The sequence below is a fragment of the Lactuca serriola genome, chromosome 7 (genome assembly GCF_051521515.1).
Source record: "Lactuca serriola cultivar US96UC23 chromosome 7, Lser_US96UC23_V15, whole genome shotgun sequence".
Lineage (NCBI taxonomy): Eukaryota > Viridiplantae > Streptophyta > Magnoliopsida > Asterales > Asteraceae > Lactuca > Lactuca serriola.
The window spans coordinates 38,824,763-38,848,994 of NC_136414.1; the positions used below are offsets into that span (position 1 = coordinate 38,824,763).

Below are 24,232 nucleotides of genomic sequence, written 5' to 3' on the forward strand. Positions count from 1 at the left end.
TAAGAAATGAAAGTACATTGCAATATATTATGTAAAAGAATTGCAAATATGATGCTATTATCCGTATAGAAAAGTATGTTTTTTGGAATGGCGTAAGGAAAAATAAGTATGGTGCTTTTGTGTAAACAAACATAAATAAGATGCTATTATGGGCGAATAAAGTATATGTTACGAGTTTTAGGCTACATATTAAGGTTATTGCTTTATAGGATACAATTGTAAGAGTGTTGCAATTATAGGTAACAATTTTATGTCGCAACATACCCTATTGTAAATTTTATGGTAGTAGTGGTCAATGTTGATAGTATTCAACCTTTACTTTTATTAAAGGGACAAAATATCAGCTTTCCCTAGCTTGTATTTTAATGATAAACAACATGAATGTATGGTTGGCGTACACAACTGTCATGTTCACCTTAATAAAAAGCCATCACAATGCACATACAAAAGTTGAAAGCTTATCTAGTTCCTTCAGTATGACCTCTTATCCAAGGCATGATGAAATTAAAAGCCATCGTGAGGATATGGATGGACCACATACTATCCATTCTATCTTATTTTGCTCTATCTGTTTTCGTTTAGGGAGTACTTTTGTTGTAATTTCTTACAACATGGCATCAAGGTTAATTATGTTCATTCTATTTGGTATCACAAAAATGAGATTTTTAAATATAATTTGATACCTCATTGACTCATTGTCTATTATCATTATGACTTCACTTTATGACCACGTATATGCATATATTTCAGTATTGGTGCTTGTTTAGTTAATATAGAATTCTGTCAGTGTTATAAACGAGCTAGCTTCACCAATATCTCAAAGACCAGCAATAGAGAGCAAAAATGTCTGTTCAAATCAACCGATAACACATTTAATTTTGTGTGAAATATGATGATTAAAACCAGCTAGCTTCACCATGATGAGAGCTACGTACCAGGACCCAAAATAATTAACACTGCCTTTCTAACAAAAATAAATGTCTTGAATTTATTACAGAAAATGACACGAGCAAGAAGACTCTGAAACAATTGCCGTATGAAAAAGGGTTTCTAACTAAAGGGAAAAAAGGATTTAGGTCAATGCTTATCCAATTAATGCTCGTTAAAGCACAATTTTGGATTTGTGTGCTAGGCCAATATTTTTGTCTCACAAAAACTTTAGATTGAAATACAAAACTAATCGACACCAATCAACATGGTTGCTCTCCAAAATTTTCTACATGATCAGATGTAGTTGGAGTGAGACATATAAAAGGGATCTTTATACCATTACCTACAAGTTAGAATGAACCATTGTTACTGTTAGTGTGCTTATTGATGGAGACCAAATTAATTGATATAACCGAACCATTACTAAAAAATATGGTTCGGTTTCTAATTTTGATTAACCGAATACATATTGTTCGATTATGGCTTTCATCAAAAACCAAACCATTATAAACCGAACCGAATCAGTAATATTAATAAATGTTTTATTTATAATGTAATATTAAATATATGGTATGTAATTATATTAGGAATTGAAATTTTAAAGAGTAATTATTTAGAGTTAGATAGGATAAATAATCTTCTATCAATATAATTATATATACACAATCATTCACTTTTTATTAGAAAAGACTTAATTTGTGTTTTTCAATTTTTATAGAAAAATATTTTTATTTTATGTCATTTTGGACTATTTTGATTAACCGATATTAACCATTAACCAACTAAACTCATTAACCAAAACCAATATTAACCGCTACTCAATGGTTATCGAAATATATTAACAAATTGTAACGATTATGGTTTGGTTTCGACCAATAACCGAACCAAACGGCCTCATACACACCCCTATATTTTATCATTCCAAAATTTCTACGTCTGTACAAATTTATTTTATAAAGGAAGAAAACAAGTGATACAAACAAAAATAAATAATAATAATAATAATAATAATAAAGGATGACCAAAATGAATAATACAAAGATGTTATTGTCAATGATAAAGAATATAATAATAAGGATGGCGGACACCATGAAATACAATACCGTCATTATGACGATGGTGATGAGTGTAATAATAATAATAATAACATTAATAATAAGAGCAACAACGGATACATAATCGCTAGATAATATTTAATAAATTAAACTTGATTATAATGGATTCCTAAGTTGGAATTCAATAGATTTGTAGTTCAACACTAATCAAATATTTAATGAAAAAAAAACAACTTTTGTAACTTATAAAATATGTTCTATAGAATTTTGTATAAGTTTTATATATTAGACGACTTAAATGGTAAAATTATATTAAATGTGGAATGTTAATATAACAATCTATTAATCTTTATATAATTCTATTTATTATAAATTCTTTTAACATATGTAAAGTATTGTTTAAATGTCAAACACCACAAAATTATTATAGAATTTAAACACATATTAGAACTTAATTATAAACAATTAGAATATCTAGAGATGAAAAGAGGGCTGAGGGATAACGGAGACCTTAATCTCCATCATCATCCCCAACAAGAAATATAAACGAATCTTCATCCTATGCACGTCCAACGGAGAATAAGGATCCCCAACAAGGAATTGAGAATTTCTTTTTCAAATTTAATATGAAAACTTTTAAGTAAAGGAAAACTCTAAATTTTAGTTTTTCCAACATAAAATTAAAGATTTTACAAACCATAAAAATATTCATATATTGCATAAAAACTATAAACAAATTTCATGTCAAATTTAAATACATACATGAAAAATCAACTAGAAAAAAAAATTATGAGAGTGGTATTTGAGGTAACAATAAATAAATTAAGAAGAAAAAATTATACATGAGGTTAAATTAGATAAACAAATAGGAAAAGTATAATTTCAACCAAGTAATTACTAATGAGTTAAGTTATTTAGATCAAATTTTAGGTATTTTAAATTTTACTATAAGTATATCTTTTGTTTATTTTTATATATTAATATCTATCGGAGCCGAAGCCGGGTCCAGGGTTGGGGACTATGGGTATCCCAACCCCACTTTTTTATGTGGAGATTCTCATCTCCGTTCCCATCCTTAGTCAAAACGGGTGCGAGTTTCGAGTTCCCTATCGGATATGAAGATTTTTTCCATTCTTAAGAACATCTTAATATGAATATCTTAATAAGTATCTAGTTTTGAAAAAAAATAATATCTTAGTAATAAATTTGAAAAAATATGGAAATATAAACTATTAAAAGTTACTCTTTGAAGTCCATTAATAATATTATGTCAAGACAAATAGATTAGAGTTAGATTATAATAAAATGGTATCAAATATTAAAGGAAAACAATATAATAAAATAATACATAGATAGATAGAATAAACATTAGGTAACGTTATAATAAATAATACTAAATATTAACAAAGAGAATATAGTATAATTTTATGGCAATATATTAAGATAATATCATCTATAAGATACACATAATACAATAAGATAATACCTTCTGTATTTAGAGAGAAAATATAAAAAAAAAATAAGGTAATACATTTTGTCATGATTTTTCTTAATAAAAAGGAAAAAAAAATACAATATCATCACATTAAAATAATATATTTGTCACACAAAAATATTATAGTAAATTTAGAGTACGATAATATCTTGATATCATTTATTCAGTCAAAAACAATATATTAAAATTATCCTAAGATAAGATATTTATGAACGATTATAGTAGAATTTTATAGTATAATGACAGTAAGATAATCAATGGTAGATTTAGGGGTCTCACGGGGAGGGGGGAGGGAAGGGCTACCCCTCGATTTTACGTCGTAGTGTAAAAAATGTATTAACGTGCACCTACTTAAAAATATATATACAACTACTACTATAAGGTGCAACTATAACCGTAATTCCTGCTTTCGCCACCATAGATAATACCTTTTTGTCAAACATAAAGAGTACAACAAAGTTACAATAATATATTATTATCTTACATTAAGAATGCTATGAAATTACATTAAGATAATACTTTCTCTTAAGATTACATTAGGATAAGACAATTTATTAGACAAAAAGAATAAAATATATTAAATTAAGATAATAGATCTATCATATAAAAAAATATAATAAGATTCCAGTAACATAAAATATTCTTTTAACTAAATACTTTTAACTAAATAGAGAAAATACAATAAAATAATATATTTTGTTGTAACAAAGAATAAGTAAGATTATAATAAGATAATATCCTATGTTGTTTAAAAAAACAATGATTTTATTGTCTAAAATATTTATTTTTCTAAAGATAAAGTTGTAATTTCATAATAATGTCAAAATTTGGAAACTTTGCGCTGTAAATGTTTCAAATTAATAAAATCTTAATTATATGAATAATGATAAAAATTATTACCATTATTGTTGTTTTAACGCTTTGTATTAACTAGTTACGCATAATTCACCACAGACAAATGTGATTCCATGTCTATATAATTAATGATCAAGTACCGATGAAATGATATTTGTTGACTGTTAAACAAAGAAAATAGGCGGTTCACTTGCTCTTTTTACTCCTATAACATATTCACTCATCCTTCTCTTCCACTATCTCCCCTCTCAATATACCGAATAAATCCATAGCACTGCAGTCATTGCAACAAGACTTCTCTTTGCTTCCGTACCCACAGGGCCGGTCCTGAAAAATGAAATATTCTTAAATGCTCAGGACGAACAAGAGAAAAAAGGCCCTTATCTTTATTATAATTTTATATTTTTAAATAAAAATATATAATTAAAAAAATTGGGCCCTGTGCAGCTGCCCACTTTGCCCCCCCTCTAAGCCCCCCATGCGTACCCAAAGCCCACCCGAAGACTACCAAACCATCATAACACCGTACTCCATTTTCTGTAGTTGCAACATCGCGTTTTCTACAGATCTCAAAACTTCATGCTTCCAAAACTCTCGAGACAATATACAAAGAAGAAATGACCACATGCAGTGAAAGCAGAGATGGTGTTGCAGATGTATTTACAAGTGCTTCACCTTTGCCTTCAGTTTTTGCTTCTTTTTTGCTATCAAACAGGTCGACATGCTTAGTTAAAATGTAGAAACACTTATCTAAGAACTCTGATATCTTCCGATCATGTGCTTATGGCAGTCATTAATTAGTATTTATTTCTATTGTTGGGTTATATTTAAAGGGTATACGTTGGAAAGGTTAAAGTATGTTGGAGAAGGTTGTCAAGAACTATTGAAGGGTAAATATTGTTAAGTTCATTAAGGTGGTGTTGTGTGTTTTAGCTAATTTTTGGCTACATTTCTTGTTGGTCTTGCTTCGCTGGTCATCCTACTGAGGGGTTATTTTAGGGATCTCATCATATGACTATTTTGTTTAGAAACCCTTCTTGGAGCTATGATTGGGGGAATAGCTTTTTGGTTCCCTCGATTTTTTCTTTCTTTTTTCTTATCTTCTATTTTAGTTTCGTGCAGTCGATTCTTCTAAGTGCCATTTCCTTGTATTAGTGTATGCACAACCTTTTAAATTTGCAGGTATAATTTAATGGAAGTTTATTGTTGTAAACATGAATTTCTTATAAGAAAATCATGTAGTTAGTCATGCTCTTGATGCTCTTGATTATTTTTGAATACAAGTCCCTTTTCCTTTTCAGGTTCTTTCTGTTCATGGATGACATCCCACCAAATATTCTATTTTGTTAACCATGTAATTTTCTTCATAAAAGATAACAAATAATTTAATAATGAAGAGGTGAATTTGTTGAAAATAATATTGAATTAAATGGATAACAATATTTTTGTTTTTAATTAATCTCTCACACCATTCAAAGAGTGAAGGCAACTTTTACCTATCATTTACTATTTATATAATTAGTTTATTTTAGTTTCGAATTACATTTTTTTAAAAAAGACTGGTCTTTATCGGAGCCAAGTCCTAGGGGCCAGGGAGATGTTTGAGGTGAAACTCACTAAGAGCTAGACTTTTCATGTTTGAGTTGTGGATGTTCAAAGACCTATTGATCACAAAAAGAAAACTGAGGATCATCAGCAATCCGATAGCATCTCAGGATTACGTTCCGACGCCCAAGTTAGGGGTGTATTACTCAAGAGAGTAAATGAGAACTTTAAAGAGAATTTGGTAGTGAGATGTTACTTGGTGATATCTTATATGGAAGAGGTATTTATAGTGTTGACGAGGAGAAAATGTTTGTCACGAGATATGCTTTATGTTCCTCTATCGTGTATATTTTTTGCTGGTGATCTTGGGTGGCATGATCTCTTACTAGAATTGGGCGATACTTTTTTGGCATCATCTTTCAGGTTTCAAACTCTATTGATGTTGTGGTTTCTCAACCATATACATGATATATGGTGAGATTATCCATACTGGAGTGAGGGTTTGGTATAGCCAAATGCTAAGTCCTTCAAATGCTAAGTCCTTCAAATTTTGTAGCCATAGCGAGTTCCTTTGGCCAACATGCGATTATCGAACTTATCTTATCCAGATAGAGACAATGATTTTCTGTTAACCGACTAGTTGTTTTCAGTGTTGTCGATGCTATGACAAATGTGCCACATTCATGTGTTAATTATCGTAATAAGATATTATGATTGCTTGATGTGTGGTTTAATATACTAAAATTTAATCAAAGTTTTAAATTTATAAAACTATTTTATTCTCAACTAGACTAAAACACACACTAGATAATGTACTTAATCGTATAGTAGTATAGATGTGGCAAGACCAGGTGTCAAACACTAGGAGAACGAGTATGTGTTGATTCAGATAAAATTAAACTATAAACATAAAACAAGGGGAGGGGAAGGGGTGGTTTATTTTTAATTATCCAAAACTCGATTTTCATTATTAATTAAGACAAACAAACTGAGCAATGAATTTGATTAAAACAACAATTTTGAAGTATTTATTCTTAGATTTTGAATCTCTCTATTTTATATGGTCAATTTATTGAAAGTGCTTTGAATTTAATAAAGTTGATTACCAATTTATAAAGTGATCAGAGTCAGATTAACTAATACTAATAATTATTTAGCAACTAATTTAATGATCTCACAATTAGCTACTGTAACACCCTTTTTCAGGTATTATTCTTTTAGAAGTTTAATTATCTTAAGTTTTGAGTTTTTGGATGTTGATTGAACTTGGGACGATAATGGAGATCCATCGAGGCGCGACCACGTAATAAATTTACGGCATGGTCAGGTGTCCATCGCGAAGCGGTGGTGGCTGGGCTTAAAACCTTACATCTTGGGCCATGTGCTATATTTAAGCAATGGGATGACTAGGTTTTCGTCTCATTCTCAGCCTCCACCCTCCCGAGACAAACCGTAGTTGTGTGTATGTGTGTGTTCATGGTGTCTTAGTGTATGCTTGCTTGGTGTCTCAAGATCTTGAGTGCTCTTGGAAAAAGAAGGATGTGATCATTCTGTGTAGTTGGAGTTGGTTGTTGTTGGTGTAACATCCTGTTTTGGACCATTCTGTGATTCAGGACCCGTGGGCTGTAAATCAATTATGTGAAGACTGCTTGCAAGGATTATGGTTTTGAGTTTGGCTTGTGTTAAGCCAAATTTAACAAGGCGATTTGAGAAAGTAAACTTTAGGCCTTAATGAAGCGGTTGACAAGTTTGGTTATGAGATCTAAGCCCTTTAATCGTGAGTGGGAACCAAGGGTGAACTGGGGAAGAATAGGGTTGTAGAGCTCTTTAAGACCTCTATGTGGATATAAAGAACACCGAAATCGGAGTTGGAACGAAGAAGTTATGGTTGTTTGAAGTTTAGATAGGAATGAGGAATTAGCAGTACGTTAGGCATACATCGGAGTACGCACGACGTACTTCATTAAATGAATCGCAAGGTTTTATCCAATACGCTAGGCATACGTATATTACGATGGGCGTAATTACACATAATGCAAACCCTAATTTTTAGGGTTTGAGCCCTATTTAAGCAACTTAACTTCTAGAAACTCTCTCCATATTTAACCTCCATCTTTCCAAAACATCATCTCGAAACCCTAGCCTCAACCTCCATTTGTGAAGATGTTGAGCCTCTTGAGTGCTTTTGGGTGTTTTTGATACATCTTGAAGAAGAAGAATTCAACCATTGAAGCTTGGTGAAGATCAAGCTTTTGGATCTTGAACTCACTTGTCTTTCCTCAACCTCAGAAGGTATAAAGCTTGAACCTTTATCACTCGTTTCACTAGATCTAGTTTAGGTTATGTTATGAGCTTGTTTTGATCCCTTGGGTTGGATCTTGTGAGTAGAATTTACTCCATAACCTTTGAGCCTCATTTCTAGTCATTTTGAGGTCATTAAGATATAAAAATCGAATCTTGATGAGTATACATCTTCCATTCATGAGTTAGTGGTCTTTTGGTGAAGTTATGAATTTGGGGCTTTGGTTTGGACTCCATTAAGCCATGCAAAGTCGTAAAGTCAATAACTTTATGACTTAAGACATCCCTTAGAGGTTAGATCTGTGATTCGGGCGAATTGGTCTCTAAGCATTAAGAACTTAAAATTGTTTTGGCTTCAGATGGAGTACGTTGGGCGTACCTCTCTGGTATGTTGCGCGTAACGGGTTTTGACCCAATTCCCTTTCTTCGAGCGGTACGTTGGGTGTACTGGGTTGTTAAGCGGGACGTACTCACCAAAAATACATTTGGACCATTTTTGGGCCTTGGGTCATTTTGGGTTTGGGCCACAGTTAGATGGGTCAAGTAAGGGAAGGGTAAAATGGTCTTTTACCCTTGGCATGATAGAATATAACCTAGAAACTTGTTTATGGATAATTTCCTTAATTGTTAATCAAGGTCTTTTTGTTTATAATTATGTTAGGAACATTCATATTGGTAGATCGTGTGTGTGTGTGTGTGATTGATTAACATCAGATTGAGATGAGTGTTCTCACTATGCTTGTGGGTCGAAGGTATCAATGTCGGCTCACTAAGTTGTTTATGTAGGATGCTAGTTGTCTTTGTGACTTTTGCATGCCTGTACGAGCCTGTGTGGTAGTATATATGTGCTGACCAACTGGGTCTTAATTGTTGTTTATGTGATATGTGTTACTGTGTGTACTGAGATTTCGGGTAATATACATCGTTGCTGATAACCCACCGGGCATGTTGCTCCCACTGAGACTTCGGGTGGTCTTTGGGTTTGTTGATAACCCACCGGGTGTGCTGTTTGCCCACTGAGACTTCGGGTAGTCTCCACGGTTGCTGATAACCCCTAGCTGTTATTTGTGTTGTGTTATATGTGGTATTTTTGGGAACTCATTAAGATTTGTGCTTACGATTTGTGGTTTAAATGATTTCAAGTTTTCTTATATCAAAGGAGGGGCACAGATCGATTGCATCGCATCCATTGGAGATTTCCGCACATGATAATTTTTAACGATACTATGATAAATGTTTGAATCAAATGTTGTTATCTAGATCTTCTTGTTGTAAACTGAATAAATACTTTTATGTTTAAATGAAAAATTTTGGGTTGAAATTTAGGACATTACAAGTTGGTATCAGAGCCTTGGTTTGAGGGAGTTGGGCATACTCTTGGGTGTGTCTGAACTCAAACTGACGAATTAGTAAAAATTTCTAAAAGAAAATGATTTTCTAAAAAGGTTTTTTTAATAAAAGGGAGTGCGATGCGTGCAATCAGCTGAGCTCAAGTAAGTATGTCCCAAAATACCTATACATGTTTTATGATTGATGTTTGATATGAGTATATGAGAATATCATGCTAGATTAGGGTTAAATATATGCTCAATGTTTCATGGTAGGATGTCTGATTAGGAGAGATGCGTTATGCCTGTTGTGTGAGCTGGTAGTGATGCATGCTAGTGATTAGATATCTTCAGGAGCTTCTAATATAGGACTGCCTTTTTATGCAATGCTTTGAGCTCTAGATGCTCGAATGTTGTTTGCTTTGTGCTTTGTAGGATTCATATTGATGTAAGTTAATTATTTCATGAATATGTTAAGTTACATGCTACAAAAGTTAAATAATCTTAGAGTTATTGAGCTGACCTTATTGCAGAGTTCTTGTTTGAATCTAAGTGTTGTAGGGATGGGTGTTTTAGTCGAATGATTATTTAGTTTTTATTGCATGTAATTGTATTCGTGAAATAGTTACCTGGCATCGATGGGAATCCTTCAACAGTTGATGGCAGGGTGAGGAGAGCCTAGGAAACGTTTTAGTGCGAGTGGTGAACTGTTTAGTAGATTTTGGAAGGTATCGTTATGAGGAACTGACTTAGAGGATTCAGGATGATTCTGAGGAAAGTACGGATAAGTGTGGAAGGTAATATTGGGCACATACTACTAAAAGCACATGATCTATAATCAAATCAAGGAAAGTCCGAAAAATTCTAAGGAGCTGGTTGATGGTAGGAACATGGTTTGACATCATGAATCTGTTGCAACATTTTGGTATTTATCAGCCTTTCGGTTATGGCTGTCCGGAATGAAGACAGGTCTGGTAATTGTTTGGGCCTTAGTGGCCATGTTAGTTTAGGATTGGATGGTGTAGATCTGGATGCATAATTGATTTTAAGGTCTTGGGGGTATTGCTTGAGGTAGTGCCAATCTGAGTTGCGGGACTCAAGGAGGGAGCGATTGGGATGAACGACTTGAGGATTGCAGCCCGGGGTTGAGTGATCAGCCGATGGTTTATGATGTCATTTTCTATGACGAGGAATTTGTTTTTCTATTTTTCTGTGTTGGGGGAAAAGAGGGTGAGTGTATGATTTCAAAATTTAGAGGAAGACCCAGTGGGGGAAACTGGATGGCTGCAGTATCTGCGACAAAGGTGGAAATGCACGAGAGCACTGAGTTGATTGTTAGAGAGGACAGAGAGCACTGAGTCATTTTTGTTCTTGAAAAAAGTCCTAGCTAAAATGGTCCTGCAATTTTTTGGAATTTAGTACTGATACTTTAATGGACGTGCGTTTGAAATATTTATAAAGCGACATCTCTACACGACACCTCTTTTAAGATAGGTACCCATCGTGTTTTTAATTTCTTTTTGTTGGACACTAATTTTAGGGCATGCACAAATTCGTGTCCTCTATCCTTCAAATTTTGGAAAGTTGTCATTATTTTTAGGACACATAAAAAATATGTATCCTAAATCAGTGTGTGTCATTGTTCGCGTGTCATTAAAGGGTTGCTTTCTAGTAGTAGACTATGGTTAGATCATCACACCTGAATGAAAGACTATGGTTGGACCATAGAAGTTGCATGAATGACTATGGTTGGATCATAGCAGGAAAGGTTGCAGTCGGATTGTAGCAATGGAAGTGGTTTAAGACTATGGTTGGATCATAACATTCACATGGGTATCTGGTATTTTTGGAAGCTTTATGCGTATTGTTTGAGTTTAAAATGTTTCAGGTTGCTTTGGTTGCAAAAGGAATGTCGCGAGGTGATTACATTGTATCTATTGTTATGTTTAAGGATTTCCACACTCTTGAATTTCATTATGATTATGACCTTGATTTGATTATGTTTGAAACAAATGGTTGTTTACTCATATGAGAATGAAATTGGTATGATTTTTTTTGAATTTAAAAAATAAAAAATTATGTTGAAAAGTGAAACGTTACAAGTTGGTAGCAGAGCATTTGTTTGAGGGATTCGGGCTAGCACTAGGTGCATTTGAACTCAAGCTAAGAGATTTTTATAAAAATGTTTTCTAAAAAGCTTTTATTATAGATAAAAAGGATGAGATGTAATCAGTCAGAGTTTAAGTAAGTGATTCCCAAAATATCCATTAATGGTTTTCATGATAAAAAGTTGAAACCTCTGGTATTGCTTGGATGACACCTGGTATAGTCGATATCATGTCTCTTAACTGCCTGAGTTCCTTCGACATGACTGGGCTTATCCTAGGATCTTGGGTGTTAGACGAGATGTTGAATATCCCTCCAGCATCTTGAGAGACACGACCTCCCGTCCTAGGAGTTACAGCATCTGTAAAGATAGGTGTATGTATTGATACAAAATCTCCCACATGACATTCTTAAGATGAACCAGTTTTCAAATTCAGGATCCTGGGATGGAAGATTGAGGATGAAGTTGGTGTAGTTTCCATGGGACTTCTCATATTCGAGCTTAATGTCTCCATCCTTTCGAATAACATCTTGTTGGTTTTGCTTTGCTCGGTGATATGTTGCTCCATTCTGGTCAACATGGATATGATCTCATTGTTCGAGGCCATAACTGGTATTTCCTAGGCTGCACTTCCTGAATATTGAACTGATGAGGATGTTGGAACAGTCCTTCTAGGGATCTCCACATTCCTTCTTTATGAGGTGATAACAACAGGTAAGGGTAGGCTCTGACCAACAGAGATGGATGGAATAGTGCTAGAAGTGGATTTTAGTAAATAAGACATTTTTAGTGCAAAAATATGTAAGTGATTGAAAATTTATGAAAAGTTTTTTGAGTAACTTTAACGAGAAAAACTTAATAACACCACTTGTTCCACGGATGATGCCAAATTGTTTTGGTCAAAAACTAATAAACTAATTATGTAACCAAATTAGTACGTAAGTGTGGTGCGATGTTTGAAATAAGATAATAAAAATAAAGTGCTTAAGATCTCGAGATGTGCTGAAAATCTTGGTCGTGCCCAAGGTCTTGGTTAGAAAATTATAATGTTCATAAAAGAGTTTGATTAAAACGTAATATCTCGTAATACAAATAAGTGCATTTTTGGGACAAAATAGTGTTAAAAAGAATTAATAAACAATTTCGTATAATAAAGTTTAAGATATTAAAAAATGTACCAATATACCATAAGATACCTTTTAGCAATATAAACATATGAATAAACAAATAAATAAAGGAATAGATTGTTTTCGATTGAACAACAAGTAAATAAAGTAAATTCAAGAACACGATGAGTTACGAGGAAAATCCTTAATCTTTTTGGATATCCGACACAAAACATCGGAATGTGATGAAATCACTTTCCTTAAAACTTATATTAAATTGAAATAAAGTTAGAAGTGTTGGTTGATCTTATAAATGGAATGAATGTGCTCAAGTGTTGAGAGAATCATAGAAGAAGTAGCAGTGGAAGTCTGTTGTGAAAATTATGTTTATGGTAACAGATTTTTTTGCATGTTTATACAAATCATCTGGATTTTATGTATTTCACTTTCAATGTTTTTTTGAGTAATTTTTACTGACGGACTAGTGACAAAATTTGCCACTAAATTAAGTAGTACTCGAGTTGGAAATTTGTGGTTGTCCGTCGGAATTACCTTTGGGATTACATCACCGACTGATTCCATGGAAGATTTATCGTAAAAGTCAACAAAAAAAGTCGTAAAATTATTTCTTAGGAATTCCATCAAAAAACACGTAGAAAGAATAAAAAGTAAACAAAATATTACACCAACAACCATTTCTGTTGCTAAATACTAGAAACCAGGTTCTTCGATCTGCAACCTCCTATCTTATTTGGCCTTTCTAGGACATGGTTGGGAACGTTGTATCAAATGTTCGTTTCAATTAAAAAAATTTAATTTCGAGAAGAATTTTTTAGTAGTGAAAACAACATATATATGAATTTTCGATTTGAATGGGGGAAAATCACTACTCTCTAAGTTTGATTATAATTTTAATCTCTTAGAATTTTTTGGTTGACTCTGATGAAACTTGAAAACATATTATTTTTGTTAAACCGGAATGCGTCAAGTTTCTGTAGAAATGATTGTGATGACATCGAGTAGAGTTGAATGGAAGAGTTCAATGCAAGTAGTATAAGAGTTGAATAGGACGGTCATTATGATTGAATAAGAATTAAATAGAGTGTGGGTGATGACATTGAGTAGAGTTGAATGGAGGAGTTCAATGATCATTGAATGGTTCAATAGAATGAATAAATTGGTGATTAGGATTGAATAGATGTTTAATGGGTTGTGGATGATATTGTATAGATGTTTAATTGATGATGTGACAATCCATTGAACTCTATAGAGTTCAATGGCTTGTGGATGCCCTAACTCAAAATATAAGAACAAGTAGTATAAATTGTAGTACCTTGGTAGGCATAATTTATTGCTTACATAAACTGATAAAAGTACATCCGCTTCACAGATTTTAAAATCAACCCCACTCCTCAAAAGACAAAATGAGGTCACAAGAGAGTGCAACCAGGGTCTTGAAGCAAAACTAATGTACACAAAATCCAAAAAAAAAACATAGCTCCATGCATTAATTACACAAATACATCAATTTCCTAGTACCCGAAATTTCATTTGCGTTTGTTTAAAGAAGTGCATGGAGTTACCACTAGCTGCTTGTGCTTGTTGAGATGAACCAGAAGAAAATGATGAGTGCTGAACAGCAGCAGCAGCTATTTTCGCTTCCCTTTCATGCATACAAACTTCCCTCTCGTCTTCACTGATTGTGTCCAACATTTTTGTAGTCCTCCGCCTCATTAAACTCACAAATTGTGGTGGTGCGACCTCACTGACAAACCGTGCCATCCTTGAGCTTGCCATTTTTAAGTATTGTGTTCTATTAAAGGGTGGAATGGTGGATAAAAGTATGACAAAAGTAGACTAATGTCTTTGAAATTTATAGGGAGCTTAGAGTTTGTGTAATTTCTAGGTACCCCCTAATGTTTATTGTAATTTGTAAGTCCATCTAAAACCTTTGATTTTCCATTTATCTCCGGATTTAAGTTTCTAAAAGTCTCTTATGTTATGGTGCTTGAGGTGTTACAAAAGATGTGTGGTGGAAATAGATTTATCTCAAAGTTGAGGGGGGTTTATGGTATGAAATAGGATGAGATATGTTGAAGGGAACTGGATGTGGCTCTGACTGTATCACTTGTCCTGATCTTGAATGCCCAATTGGCCATAATTGAAATTTAACCTTTTGTGTTGTTCTTGCTTTTCACATTAAATAATAAATATGACCTTTTCGGAATTATAAATGGCAAATAGCCTGACCAGATAAACGTTGACAAGTGTTGCATTATGAATCAGTCATGTGGATATCTATGAAGATATGGTTTCTCTGATTTTGTCGCATTTTAAGTCATTTCTTTGGGATTTCCTACAAAAGTTACCAAGAGGTGAATAAGTTGCCTTTCCTATCATGCTATATAAATATAATATTACACAAATGGTTGTTTTTAGTAGGAAATAGCACTTTAAGTTTTTTTAAGAAATTTTTAATATGGTTTGTTATTTGAGGTTTAAAACCTATATCGTGGGTCATTTTCTGCCAAAACTACAATGATCATACGTTTTAAATCTAAAAATAACAAACATATTAAAAGTTGTCTAAAAAAAACTTGCAATAGTATATTTTTTGTCTAACGAATCATTTGTGTAATTTTGTGTAATATAAATGAGTTTTGTGCTAACCCATGGTCCTATAAAAAATTATTTACCAATAGATAGTGATCTACTTATCTTAAACGTGCTTACCAAACTATAGTAGATATTTTTTTATGGGTTTTAATATTTTAGATTAATTGGTTAAATACCAACGTGACTATTGACCCACTATTATTTCTATAAAAAATAACAAATGACTTTGTTATTTATCTATAAAATATTGTATTATAACTCCTTAAGATAATCTTTTTTATTACAAAACAAAAGTTATATTATATTAAAGAAGTAGGCCTCATGCATCATATTATATAATTTGTATTGGATACAAGTTTTTTAAAAAACAATGCTTTGAATCATACTGTACAAGTGTACAACTAAATATGCATTATATTTGAGGAGTAGGCAAATAATGCATTTAGAAAAGAATCCTGCATAGCCCAATTACACCTCGGGAGAAGAAGAAAAACAATAAATATAAAAAACGATTTATCATTTGAAAATTAATCCATAGGTTAGGAAACTAAAACCAAAAGTAATTAAACATCATCAATGTAAAGTGATTACATGAACATATGACTCATGCCAATCTTTTTTCGGGAAGTTTTAACTATGAATGTGGAAGCCAAAACATAGAACAACATAATACATAACAATTGAGTAATATATTGACAATTATTTAAATTGAGTAATATATTGACAACTATTTAAAGATAGGTGCATGCACTCAAGACATGAGATCGACAATATTTTTATACCACATGTATATGTTTCTTTTCCTATATATCAACTACTTGCATTTTTTGTCTCTTTCTAGATAACCATCTCAAATTTTCTTCTCGCTCGGTTAAAAGATTTCAAGGTATATTATTTTTTGCAACCTCTTGTCCGTTCACTCCTAAATTGTGTTGATACTTGACCATTTTTATTTGCTATACTTGACCATTATTTAATTAATTTATTTTTTGGCTAAACTTCTTTATTTTAAGCGATTAAAAAAATCAAATTGCAAAGGGTGGTAACTTATTTAATGTGCACTTACCAAATTTTATTATTTTACAAAAAAGAATAGTATTTAACGGATAGTTTTTATCAAGGTTGTAAAAGACGTTAAGCGATGGTCGGACGGTCAACTAGGTTTAAGAGATTAATCGGTCTAGACAGAAATTAATCGGTGTCTAGGCGGAAACCCTTAATTGTAATATAATTAATTTAATTTTTAAAAATTAAATATTACCTATATACTAACAAAATAAGTAAATAACCATAAAACTTTGGCATATTCAGTCATCTAAATATTTAAGTCGTTTTATATAATAATTTTTTATACTAATTTATGATCTTTTTAACAATTTTAATCATCAATCATCATAAATTAGTCACCCAATATTATAAATTTGACTAATCGAAGATTTTTTTTTTAAAATTTTGGCTGTCTGACTTTTTTACCGACTTAGACCGTTTAGACTGCCTAGGACCACCTTCGGCCGCCCAGGACCGACCCCACCTAACTTGACTGACTAACATTAATCGTAGATAGTAAGAGGTCGCCTAGACCGATTTTTACAACACTGGTTTTTGTATTGTTTATAAATGGAAATAATAATATTAACATGACATAATGTCATATGTACTCGATCGTCTTCTCTTGTACATCATTAAATTTTTAATCGATCAATCTATGTTCATTATCGGCACAAACGAATGTGGCATCCCTTTTCTGTTTTTCATCAACAAGCAAACAAGAATTATGAATCATCTCCTCCTGCAGTGTTCTTTGTAAATATCAGGTGGCTTTGACGTTTCGCTTCGATGAATTGAACATGGGGGGGGGGGGGGGTGTTTAGGTAGCAATCAAGATGAACTTCATAAGGAATAATGATAGGTAACAAGGCATATCAGCAAGAAGATCGGCAATAAAAAGAGGTGCAAATGAAAATGGTAAAAAAATCCTAATTTTCAGAAGGTGGAAAAACTATCATTCATTGTGTTTGTTACAACTTCCCTAATGACATGGAAGTGAATGACCTATAGAAGCAATGTGAACAATATATAGTTATGGCTTACGTATACATCGCTAAAATACTATCAACATTTGGAAAGAAATTTGTATAAGTTAGATTCTTGTGTGTGGAGAATAAAAGTTTTGTATTAGTTAGATTCGTGTGTGTGGAGAACAATAACTAGTTCATTAAGAACCTAATGTTGGATAGAGCCGTGGTGATTTAAGGATTTTGATTTGAAGGTACCGGTGGTACCATATTGAACACTGTTTTCTTCCTTTGTGGTACCATATAAATCCATGCTTCATTGGGTTACCTAAGTCGTTCCTCCACCTTAAAGACTAGTATAGGTTAATTATAAGTTATGTTGGTATACTTGTACTATAGTGAGTGAGTTGAGAATAATGAATTCCCAAATGTTTAGGGATGTGAGGGTTAGAAGTGAGATGTGAGTGAAAGATTGATGTAGCACTATGTGGCATGGGGTGGGAGCAATGGACTCCCAACTCCCTCTACCCTAAGAACTTTTTAGATAGGAAACTTCCATCTTTTTTCCTTCAACTGCAAGATTCGATAGGGAGGAAGCTACAAAAATAGGTCATGCAAATCAAACAAAACAACGTGCACAACCACAAGGTAAACAATCGATGTTACAGGTGATAAATAGAATTAAATCTTCTGCCTAAATGGTGTTTGGTGATGAGGAGAAAAATAAAAAACATAAACGTAAAAATATTTCCTTGGAAGAAATAGACCTTTTGGTGGTATTAGATTTTTAGTGGATGGTCCTAAGGGCTAAGGTGTGTTCGCGATGTGCCCCTTATCGATAGCTTGTATAAGTTTTCCAACAAGAAATGCTTTCATGATAGAGTAATTAACTATATCGGTGGAATATGGGTATGACTGAAATTTAAATTTGGGAATGCATGAGTCAAGTTTAAGCGACATAAAGACAATAAATGGTATTTAAGAGGGTGTTGTGATTTCATCTAAAAACTCATTTTTAACTTATTGACTTCTTGAAAAGTCGTTAAAAAAAGTGTTTGAATACGTGATAAGGACTTTTAAAACAACTTTGGTTTAGCCTTTGAAAAAGAGTTTTGAAAAAGTTATATTTGTGACTTCTTGGAATGATTTATGACTTATTAGAATAAAAAACAAGAAAAAATCAATATGTTAGCAAAACACTTTTTAATTTATTGACTTATTGACTTTTGCCACTAAAAAGTTAATCTAAACACTTTTTTAAAATCTTTTTTTTTTCACATTCATAAGTCAATAAGTTTTTTTTGGGTAAAAGTCTTTTTTAACTTTAAAATGAAATCTCAAACACCATCTAAGTAGTCGGGACCAATGAGTAGAAAAACATGTTAGCCTGAATTAAATTTGTTCAAGTTTGAGTACTTTATTTATCATTTACTCACTTTATATTTATATAGTTCAGTTATTATTATTATTATTATTATTATTATTATTATTATTATTATTATTTTGTTAAATTTAATCCGTTTATATTGAGAATGTCCGATAATGTAAGAACTATGAATTTTTGTTTCATTGTTAATCTTAATGTTAGTTTTTGTCATATTTTGTTATTATTTCTATATTTAAACATTATAAAAACTATACGACTAGAAGCTTTTTTTGTAAAATAACAAAATCTTTGAAGTACACATTTAAAAAAAAAGTTATCATTGTTTTGCAATTTAGTTTGTTCATTAATCACTTTAAATTAACATTCTAAGAATTTTAGCAAAAAATAATGGTGACGCAGAAACACAATTGAGGAGTGGATGGACAAGAGGTTTGCAAATACTACTACTATATAAGGAATGCAATTTTTTATAAATAAAATTGTCTAGAGTAAAAGGTTAAAAAATATTATTTAAGCTCATTAAAAAAAATCAACTACATTTTGGTAACAAAATTTATAAATACCATGAATATGGTAATTTAAAAATAAAATAAAATAAATCTTGAAATATCTCAATTTCTAATATCAAGATATACATTTTTGTTCATTTTAGTCGTTAACTCTTGAATAAAAGTTGCGGGGCGATGAAGGTGGTGGGTTGCTGTCTCTCCATCCTCAGCCCCATTTCTTCTAACCATCCACGTTCATCACCATCTTCTTCTTCTTCTTCTTCTTCTTCTTCTTCTTCTTCTGCTTTTCCCCTTCACCCAATTACAAAACGTAGGTCAATACTCTTTACTGCATCAATAGTAGTGGCGTCTTATCTTCAACTATGTCCAAAATCGCCATCTCAATCTGCAATTGCCCAACAACTGGATGAAACTCAGCAGGAAGAAGATCGTGTAGTTCGTCTCTTTGAGGTTTTTTTTCACTCTCTATTAATTAATGTTTCGCCGCTTTCAATTTTGATTCTGTTTCTTTTCATTTCTGTTCTCCAGTAACTTGCGTCGCATCTTTTCTGTGTTTTGGGTATTTGCAAAATTTTAGCTCCAAAATTTTTCAATTGTACAACTCCGTTTAGAATTGCAGATTTGAATGTTCGATTGTTAGCTTAAGTTATCGATTCAATCCTTCAAACAGTGGTGAATTAGTAATTTCTATGCCACATCTCAAAATCAAAATTATCGCAGGAGCTTAATTACTTTTCTCTAAACAATCTGAGGGGGTAATCACTAATGCTTTCCAAAGATCAAATTAATCCGATAATTTGCCTTTGATACGAGTTACATTACAATTACATACATGATACATTCATACCATGATTGTAGGAAACATCACCATCTGTGGTTTTCATCAAAGACCTTGAAATCATCAATAATCCAAATAACACCGATGAAGTAGTAATGGTGGATGATGAGAAAGCAAAAGTTGAAGGGACGGGTTCAGGCTTCATTTGGGATACATTTGGTCACATTGTAGGATATTTGTTTCTATTTTCTACTGTTATACATCATTTCAAATTTTCAATCATATTTTTACAAAATAATAATAATAATAATCAAAGAAAACACATTGCTATTTCTTTCATGTAACATTTAAATATATGTCAGGTGACAAATTATCATGTTGTTGAAAAGTTAGCTACAGATCAAAATGGTAGACAACGTTGTAAGGTTCTCATACTATTCCCAACCATTAATAAATAAATCACACTTTCTTTCAATTCTTTCAATTCTTTATTTTATTTCACTTTCCACATGTTTCATTAATACAGATATTCTTAGTTGACAAAAATGGCAACAACTTATCTAGAGATGGAAAGATTGTTGGTGTTGATCCATCTTGTGATTTAGCTGTTCTAAAGGTGTCCACAATTTTATTTTCTGTTACTTTTTTTTTTACTCATTTGATCATATATATATTTTTTCATATTTATATTTTTAGGTTGATATTGAAGGGATTGAAGTAAAACCAGTTGATATTGGAAGTGCTCAAAAACTAAATGTGGGACAAAGTTGTTATGCTATTGGGAATCCTTATGGATATGAGAATACATTAACCACTGGAGTAAAACGTTTTCTTATATTTTAATATATATTGTAATTTAATATTATATATTCTTAAAAAATCGATTTAATTTTATAAAACTGTGTATATCAGGTAGTGAGTGGGTTGGGAAGAGAGATACCTTCACCAAATGGAGGTGCCATTAGAGGTGCAATTCAAACAGATGCAGCTATTAATTCAGGTAATAAATTCAAATTTAGATCAATAATTTTAATACAAAATTGCAAATATTATGTGAAACTTTTTGTTTAATTTTATTATGCAGGAAATTCAGGTGGGCCATTGCTTGATTCTCATGGCCATGTTATCGGTGTCAATACTTCAACTTTTACTAGAAAAGGTATAAAGTTATATCATACAAGTTAAAAAAAGTTTGTAATTTTATTTATTTCATTTTAAATAATTGTTTTTATTATTATTTTTATAAATTGTTGTAGGGTCAGGAATGTCATCTGGTGTCAACTTTGCAATACCAATCGATACTGTGGTCAAGATTGTACCTTACTTGATTGTTTATGGAACTGCCTATAGAGACAGATTTTGATAAATTGTATTTATAATAGCAATGTATTTTGATTCCATTCTATTTCTTTAAATTTATAATTCGATTGTTATAACACCAAAAATATTGAAATACGTCATCATATATTAAAATCAACTACAGAAACTGAATTACAATTCATTTAATACCATGAACCAAACATGTGAGAGATTTGAATTGATTCATTGAAAATAGCATTCTACAAAGTATGAATGAAGAATTTACTTTTGAGCTTGAAGGGAGAGGAGTGAGAGGTGTTCATCAATGGAGCAATCAACATGACATGAGATTCTGCAAGATGAAGGGATTAATATCAACCCTAGGCCTCTCTGTTCCATGGGGGAAGGAGATGATCTTCTGGTGCTTCGATATTCCACAGCATCTTGAAGAATTATGTTTCCTTGTTTATCCATACAGTAAAATGCTCCCATGAAGAATCTCCCATCGCTTACCCCTACCAACATTCGCCTAAACAACAGTTTCTTCACTTGTGAAATGTCCGATTTGCCCTCAAAACATGCTTCTCCTTCTCGTTCTCCTTCTACTGATTCATTTGTATTCTCCATTCTGAAAAGTGACTGAAACCTCTCACTGAATGAATTCAATCAAGCAATGAACAAGAAAAGAAACCATACAACAAAAATCCATTTTTATTCACTAAGGCATATCGTCGAACACCTATCGTGCTTCTGCAAATTCCATGTAAGAGGATGCGATAGATTATGGCATCACTTTCGGGAAGTGAAAATAATTATTCTATTAGAGATTCGTATGCAAATCGAAAGGAAGTATTCTTTCGGAAAACTAGTAATAGCACGAAGAAATAGATTACGAAGACATGAGGATGTGAATAGAGAAGAGCGTATCACCTTAAGCCAAATTAATTGAATCAGGGTAGAAGAACGAAAATGCTTTTCTTCAATTCCACCGATACTCTGACGAACTTTGCCGATTTCACATTTAATTCGCTTAATCGAAACACTGAAATTGCTTATGTAAGCAGCCAATAGGCAATTTGGGGAAGTCGATCAGGATCGTCTTCTAGGTTTCAAACTTACAAAAATGATCCTTCCTATTCGTCAAACTTCATTTCAGCTCCCCTAACAACATTACAACTAAGATATTGTTTGTTTTTTTAAGCAAAAATCTATAAAATCTGAGGCACCTTTGCAATCTTCTGCAGTAGAATAGGTTGACAAAACGGTTGCAGACTGTAATAAGAAGTGTATTTGTTTTTTTTTTAACATCTACATGCTGCAGATATTAAAAAATTAAAATAAATTGATTTTATAATCCGAAAATAGTTTTATAATATCGAAAATTTAATAATGTATGACATTTCGGCAAGAATTTATGATATTTCAGCAAAAAATAATAATATTTTAACAAAAAATAAAGATATTTTTACATAAAATAATGATATTTCATCAACAAATTATTATTATTCAATATAAAAAAAATATTCAACAAAAATAAACAAAAAAAAATATATGAAATAAGATTTCAGCAATATATAATCAATATTTTAGCAAGAAAAAAAGAAGAAGAAGATGTTGAAAAGGGTAGGAAGAGGCAAAACAAGTGTTGCGCCAAGAAGAACACGCACAAATGTTTTTTACTCCAAAAACTTCTGAAAAACAAACAGCTGCTAGATGAAAAGTGATGCGCGTGTGCTGCGTCATGCAACAATAAGATGTCAGAAGAGGTTTTTTTTTTCAAAAAACAAATAGTACCTAAGACAAAACTATGAAAATGGTTTTTTGAGTTTTGGCCAAAACCTTCATTTTTTTTTATTGGTGGTCCTTTTTGACTATGTTTTTATATGGAATTGGTCTCTGTTAAACTTAAAAAGACTAATATGTCATTTTAATTTTTTTTTTCTATTTTCTTAAAAAAATCTCTTATTTAAATATTAATTGTAAAATAAATAAAAAAGAGGACATCTCTCTCTCTCTCTCTCTCTCTCTCTCTCTCTCTCTCTCTCTCTCTCTCTCTCGTAACGACGCCATCCCCCAAATGTTTATTATCTTCTTCCTCGTATTGAAATGTAAAAAGTATAATTCACCATTAAAATGCAAAAAAATACCCAACTGTATATATCTATTTCTTCAAATTTATCTTTTTATCCTCTTTCAATCCAAGTTACAATGATTTCTCATTTCTAGAACATAGTGAGTCATATTTCTAGATTACATAAACCTCAATACCCCCGAATCAAAATAAAAACAACTCAAAAAAGTATCCCCCGAATAAAAAGTTAAAGTAATCTATCCAAAAAGTTGTCGATTAAAGAATCATTACAACTTACAAGTATGCTTAACCATAATCATCTCAATTATTACAAACGAAAGTTGCTTTAACCATTCAAATGTCCGATGACATGACGCCACTCGTTTTCATTCTACGATGATCTTTCTTTCTTCCAACACTTCTGACACTTTCAAATTTTGTAACTGGATAATCTTTTCTTATTTTTTTTCATAATCTTCTTCAGTACTGTACTTTAGATTGAATCTGCAGAGCGTTTACACCCACTAAAAAACGATCTTTGTTTCTTCTTCGTGTTCTTCTGGTGTATCTGGTTTTGAGTTTGACTCTGATTTTGGTCAATGGTGATGTTCATACTACTACTAGTATTGTTACTATTGTTGTTATGGCTTTTAAATCTTTTGCTTCGATTGTCTAGATCCAATAACCCGATTTCTTGTGGTTTCAACAACCCCGCATATAAAAAGCTCCATAACGATGAAGTTGTAACGACCCTATTTTCAAAAGAAAATTTTCATTTTTAGTACATTTTTTTTTTCAAATTCATAACATCAACAATATTATTCCAAACATCAGA

At 32.0% G+C, this 24,232-nt stretch overlaps 2 protein-coding genes across 4 annotated transcripts; one reads left to right on the top strand and one right to left on the bottom strand.

The window, feature by feature from the left end:
* The first annotated feature begins 19,382 nt into the window (after positions 1–19,382).
* Positions 19,383–21,427, top strand: DEG5 (DEGP protease 5). The gene is made up of 8 exons (XM_079009545.1): positions 19,383–19,699; positions 20,108–20,254; positions 20,390–20,452; positions 20,554–20,643; positions 20,724–20,846; positions 20,940–21,027; positions 21,112–21,186; positions 21,284–21,427. The coding sequence occupies exons 1-8, from the start codon at positions 19,424–19,426 to the stop codon at positions 21,388–21,390; spliced, it is 969 nt and encodes a 322-aa protein (XP_078865671.1). The 5' UTR covers positions 19,383–19,423; the 3' UTR covers positions 21,391–21,427.
* Positions 21,428–21,472: 45 nt separating this feature from the next.
* Positions 21,473–22,435, bottom strand: LOC145061949 (Small nuclear ribonucleoprotein family protein). 3 transcript variants are annotated; one of them, XM_079009548.1, is made up of 2 exons: positions 22,257–22,435; positions 21,473–21,978 (listed from the first exon to the last, which is right to left on the bottom strand). In XM_079009548.1, the coding sequence occupies exon 2, from the start codon at positions 21,951–21,953 to the stop codon at positions 21,609–21,611; it is 345 nt and encodes a 114-aa protein (XP_078865674.1). In that variant the 5' UTR covers positions 21,954–21,978; positions 22,257–22,435; the 3' UTR covers positions 21,473–21,608. The 3 variants fall into 3 exon arrangements, with proteins under 3 accessions (XP_078865674.1, XP_078865673.1, XP_078865672.1); XM_079009547.1 differs by having other exon boundaries at positions 21,473–21,954; positions 22,257–22,430; XM_079009546.1 differs by having other exon boundaries at positions 21,473–21,965; positions 22,257–22,430.
* Positions 22,436–24,232: the final 1,797 nt, after the last annotated feature.

Bases quoted from the DNA above. Each gene is read 5' to 3' on its own strand.
- DEG5 (XM_079009545.1), top strand. From the start codon at position 19,424: ATGAAGGTGGTGGGTTGCTGTCTCTCCATCCTCAGCCCCATTTCTTCT. The intron at 20,453-20,553 runs GTTCTCATACTA...TCATTAATACAG, and splicing joins ATGGTAGACAACGTTGTAAG to ATATTCTTAGTTGACAAAAA. The intron at 21,028-21,111 runs GTAATAAATTCA...TTTATTATGCAG, and splicing joins AGATGCAGCTATTAATTCAG to GAAATTCAGGTGGGCCATTG.
- LOC145061949 (XM_079009548.1), bottom strand. From the start codon at position 21,953: ATGGAGAATACAAATGAATCAGTAGAAGGAGAACGAGAAGGAGAAGCA.